Source organism: Lolium perenne, chromosome 3 (assembly GCF_019359855.2).
Source record: "Lolium perenne isolate Kyuss_39 chromosome 3, Kyuss_2.0, whole genome shotgun sequence".
In the NCBI taxonomy this organism is placed as follows: Eukaryota; Viridiplantae; Streptophyta; class Magnoliopsida; order Poales; family Poaceae; genus Lolium; species Lolium perenne.
This window is the reverse complement of record NC_067246.2, coordinates 248,837,814-248,843,147: the sequence shown is the minus strand read 5'-3', so window position 1 is coordinate 248,843,147 and position 5,334 is coordinate 248,837,814. Positions and strand designations below refer to the sequence as shown.

The 5,334-nt window shown below is 45.1% G+C and overlaps 1 protein-coding gene across 2 annotated transcripts; it reads left to right on the top strand.

The window, feature by feature from the left end:
• The first annotated feature begins 387 nt into the window (after positions 1–387).
• Positions 388–3,070, top strand: LOC127344653 (caffeoylshikimate esterase). Of its 2 annotated transcripts, XM_051370970.2 has the most exons (9): positions 388–516; positions 619–704; positions 797–829; positions 924–1,017; positions 1,114–1,146; positions 1,260–1,406; positions 1,523–1,653; positions 1,838–1,975; positions 2,126–3,066. In XM_051370970.2, the coding sequence occupies exons 2-9, from the start codon at positions 702–704 to the stop codon at positions 2,456–2,458; spliced, it is 912 nt and encodes a 303-aa protein (XP_051226930.1). In that variant the 5' UTR covers positions 388–516; positions 619–701; the 3' UTR covers positions 2,459–3,066. The 2 variants fall into 2 exon arrangements, with proteins under 2 accessions (XP_051226930.1, XP_051226929.1); XM_051370969.2 differs by lacking the exon at positions 388–516 and having other exon boundaries at positions 529–704; positions 2,126–3,070.
• Positions 3,071–5,334: the final 2,264 nt, after the last annotated feature.

Genomic DNA, 5,334 nt, shown 5'->3' with positions numbered 1-5,334 from the left:
AGTAACTTCTTATAGCCTTAGGGCTTGTTTGATCCGATCAAACAATTTGTATAAGAAATTTGTAGGATTAAATCGTATAGAAATTTTTACTACGATGGTTGTTTGATTTGTCGGATGGATTTTCATAGGAGTTTTTTAAAGCAATCTTTTGCACTAGCTTTTATAGGAAATCTAACATCCACTCATACTTCTATTTGCAAATCTTTTGCTTTTCATGCGACAGAATCAAACAAACTTAGGTTTATACGAATTTTTGTAGGATTGTAGTGAGCGCCATTGCAATCCTACATTTTTCATGTTCTTACGTTTTTTCTATCCATAAGCCCTTACTATTTGCGAATATGCTTTGACTTTCCGAAGTCTTCCCAGCACGATGTATCCCATGCATAAGCACTGGCGACAGTGCCGCCGTTGATTAAAAAAGCACGTTGGTCAACTGCGAATCGTGCTAGACCAGGCACACTATCTTCCCAGCAAGACTAGAAAAGATGCAGTCCCTTACTGCTCAAGCATGATGTGCGTGTTTCTTCTCTGAACCACGAAAACAATTCCTCGTCTCAATCAGTTTTTTCTTTTTTCAAAAAGGTATATTCAGCACTTACTTTTTAATCTTCATAGGTTCCTTGCTTCTATGTTCTGAGATTGCTTGGAGACTTGGATCGTTTGGCATATCCATACGCGGCATTTCGAAAAGCTTTCCCATGGTAAATTCAGAAGTAACCTGCTCTTCTTTCTTCATTCACGTTGCTTTTGTCTCCTGTGAATCTCAGCTCCTGAGATTTTGTGATCTCTGCAGGCTCACTACAGAGATGGTATCAAGTATGAAGAGGTTTGTTCTATGAATGTTTGCCAGAAAACTTTGAAACCAGGGATCTTTTATATGAACATGTGTTTGCTAAAGCGTAGATGCATACTTTGGGCAGGGCTTCACTGTGAATTCACGAGGCAGCAGGCTCTTCACCTGCAAATGGACGCCCATGAAACTACAGATCAAGGCTTTGATCTTTATCTGCCATGGTACCTGTTCGTCCTCCTTAATTTCCATCCTGTAGTTCGTCAATCTTGCAAAAATAAGGAAAGAAAACTCATCATGTTTCGTCTTAAAACATGTAGGCTACGGAGGAGAGTGCAGCATATCGATGGCAGGTAAGTGCTACAGTTTTTGTTCATCGATTCAGAAAGTTATAATGGCCCGAGAAAAAGATTTGGAACGATTCAGCGATCCAAAACGGACGAAGTGACACTTCCCTGTCACTTAGACACCGCCGCGCGTTTGGTGCACGCCGGCTACGCTGTCTACGGGGTAGATCAAGAGGGCCATGGGAAATCTTCAGGCTTGAAAGGTTACATATCAAGCTTCAGCAACATCGTCAAGGACCGCGCCGACTATTTCAAGAGCGTGTGCGGTAAGAATTAGTTGCTCTTAATTCACAACTCCACTATATAAGCAGGTTTCGGAGCACAATTTTGCGCTCGTGTTTCGTGCTAAAGCTCGATGGAGTTTTGATTTTGGCAATGTCAGAGAAGTCGGAGAATAAGATGAAGAAGAGGTTCCTCTACGGCTTCTCCATGGGAGGGACCGTGGTGATCCAGCTCCACAGGAAGGATCCTACCTACTGGGACGGGGCCGTCTTGCTGGCTCCCATGTGCAAGGTCCTCACATTGACTTAGATCTTTGTATGTGAATAAACATGTCCCTGTAAATTTTTCATGCTATTGCTATTTCAAGAAGAGATGACCTTAAAAATTAAAATTCTCACGATGAAAATGACGCCCGATGGCTCAGTTATGTTCTCTGAAGATCGCTGACATTTTTTCGATTCTGACTGGATATCAGCTTGGTGAGGACACGCGACCTCATCCGCTGGTGGTGGGCGCCCTGAAGATGATCTGCACAGTTGCGCCTAGCTGGAGAGTCATCCCTTCCCCAGACAACCTCGACAAAGTCTGTAAAGATCCCCAGTTCAAGAAAGAGGTAGCACCAGTGCCAAAACTACTCACTTTTCTATCAGGCTAGAAAGACATAAATATATATGTGACATCTGCTGCTCGTTTCTAAGATTTCACCGAGAGAAAATTAAGTGCTCTAATTTCCGCGTCTCTGCCTGAATCCATTCGCGCGCAGTTCCGTTCCAACCCGTACATGTACAAGGGAAAGCTCGCGCTGCAGACAGGCAACGAGCTCCTGGCGGTGAGCCTGGACATCGAGAAGAACCTGGAGGAGGTGACCATGCCGTTCCTGGTGCTGCACGGCGAGGAAGACGTGGTCGTCGACCCTGAGGGGAGCAGGCTGCTCCACGAGCGGGCGTCCAGCAGGGACAAGACCCTGAAGATGTACCCCGGGATGTGGCACATGCTCATGGCCGAGCCGCCGGCCGACGTCGAGCGGATCTACGCCGACGTGACGTCGTGGCTCGAGGAGAGGAGCGGCACGGCCACGGCGAGCGTCGCCAAGTGACTGCGTGTGTTGAGTGGGCCGGCGACGTGCCGACACGGCGTGGACTGAGCTGTATTGCAAGATGCAGAGAGAAATGTAGGTACACGCTGATCGATCAAGTTAAATCAATGCATCAGGTATATGAAATCAATGCCACTATTAGTGTATTACTCAACAATGTATGGTATAATGTATTAGTAGATTTTTTTATTATATTTATTGATTTGTAGAATTTCAATTAAAAAATCATTAATTTTTCTAATTTTACGTGCTATAATACGGTGTCTACCTACAATCTAGTTGCAGAACTAAGAGCAAGTACAATAAGGTACAGTCAGCTGGCTATAAGAGATTAAATATTATAAGTTTGCTTAGTTGGAGGAGAGAGATTAGGAGAGAGAAGGGAAGTGGGCTCTTATCTAATAGCCAACTCTAGCACGTGCTCCTAGGCACTATGTGAGACTAAAAGGTGGGCCATATATTGTAAAAGTACTACACTTTTATAGCTTACTATTGTACATGCTAGTTATAAGTTGACTATAGATGACGTGGCAAATTGTTATAGCCGGCTGCCGGCTACGCTATTGTTCTTGCTCTAACATAACAGATGACAAGCTTAAAATATTCTCTATTGCACTTCGCATTTGGACTAAATTATATTAGTTGTTTCATTAGTTCGAATTTGACTACAAATATTTATCAATTCATCTTGTTTGCACATAATATACACATAGAATCAACCCAAACACTACTAGATAAAAAAAAGTTCTTATATTTTTCTAGGGGTCCCATGGCACCCATGTCATCCTAGTAGATCTGCCCCTATATGATATCACTATGATCTTTCTCATTATTAATTGTAGTGACACATTAGTTTTTTAATGTATGATACTATATATGACCCCTCCACTATAATGTTGTTACTACATCGACAAATAAATGGACGCATAATATTTTTAGGACGAATTATGAAGTGGGGTAGAAAGTGTATTGAGAAGTGTCAGTCACCATCCATCTTATCTTTCATTCCCTCACCTCTAATGAGCTAAGCATGTGTAGAAAATGAGGAGATCATGTGTTAATGTTATATTGGGTTTGATTTTCGTGTGATGAAACGATAAGCAATTTATTCTATTTTAGAGTGCTACTCCCTCCGTCCCACGAAAATTATCTTAGATTTATTAAAATTTGAATGTATTTAAACATTACCTGATGTGTATATATATCTAAATTTAGACGGGATCAAAGATAAATTTCATGGGACAGAGGGAGTATTTGTTTTTCACGAATTTTGAGCCTTGCACATTCACGAGAGGGACTAGTTGTAGTTGAGAAGATAATAAAATTTTAAGCTTGTCGGGATTGGAATTGCTGGTGCTAGTTACCTAAACCGGAAGTACGCGTTGTGCGCGTGGGTGATTGCATTACCAACGAACAGCCTACTGAGTGGAGTTGCTGTCGTGTCTTGAAAAGAGCTTAATTAAGGGACGGCAGTTCAGATTGCTTCAGTCTGACGAAAAGCAGTTTGCTAGACCGGTCAGGAGAGCGACGTCTACGTCCCGGACCAGATCTGTTGTGGCCTCGATTAAGCTTAGCACATGAATGTTTGTGTACGTAGATCCAGATCTCAAGATCACATACCGACATTCCGTGCATACAGGTTGGAGACCGATTTGAATAATGCAGCCGCCTGGCCAGTCCCGATCTGAAGGTTCCGCATCCTCAAGCCAAAGTGTCCTCAACGAACCCGTCCTATATATCGCGCCCAGGTGTTTTGCATTTCGCATCCTGTATCATCCCGGCTTTGGAAGCTCAAAAATTTATGGTTGGGCATACATGAGGCTCTCATTTTTTCCCTCCCTCGCTCTCCTCAAGCTACAGTAGTTAAGGGTCGATCTCAGTAGGCCGGGCCGCTCTCAGTAGGCCGGGCCGCTCCATGGCCCTCTCCGCCGGAATAGCTGGTCGGAGAAGGGTGCTGGAGTAGATAGGACTAGCTATAGGTCTAGATCTGGCCTGTTTTTCTGCTTTACCCATGTGGAGTATGGCGATATGCCCATGGGGGTTGGGCCACGGTGGAGATGGAGCTGCTTCCGGTGGCTGGTGGTAGCTGGGCTGCTCGCCGCGGTGCTTCGATGGTCGGAGCCGGAGGCGGAGGGCGGCAGAGCTCCTACGACCCCTTCAATAAAGCTCGGCTTCTCTCTCGATCTGGGTGCTACCGGCCTGGATCTCTTCCCTCCTGGCCACCATGGCGGTGGAGAAGAGGGCAAGATCCTCGATAGCGTCATCTTTTGCAGATCGACGGAGATGTGGTCGCGGTGGTGCTGCTGGAAGATGCAGTCTTCTCTCTGGCGAGCTCTTCATTGGGGGACCAAAGCCGGCTTCGATGCCCTGCCCCCAAATTCCATGGTCGACAGGCGACCCTCCTACAGGAGTTCAACCTCCTCAGGAGGCCCTCTTCAATCTCGCGCTGGAGCTCGCCATGGCCTCTTCTCCAAGTGGTTTGTCCCCGGAGAAGTTGAGATGGCCGGCGCGGTTAACTTCTCGTCGGAATGGGGAGCACATCGAGCTATCTTCTCTCCGATCTCGGCGCTCTGCGCTTGGAGGTCATCGGCGCACGGTGGAGATGGTTCCCAAGCACTGGATTGCTTTTCTATTTTAGTTGCTAGGGGCCTTTGTGCAAATTTCGTGGTATGTACTTCAAATTCTAGGTTTTTCAGAGCAGTAGATGAAAAAGGGCAACAATGTAATTTATTTACCCACCGAATCTTCCAGGCCTCTTGAGGCAATCTTTGTTAAAAAAAAAATTATGGTTGCGTAGCTACGTTTTGACCGTAAATGCTTGATGGCACCTTTTTTTTTTCGAAGGAGAAAGTATGGCCTTATCTCAAATTCTCATC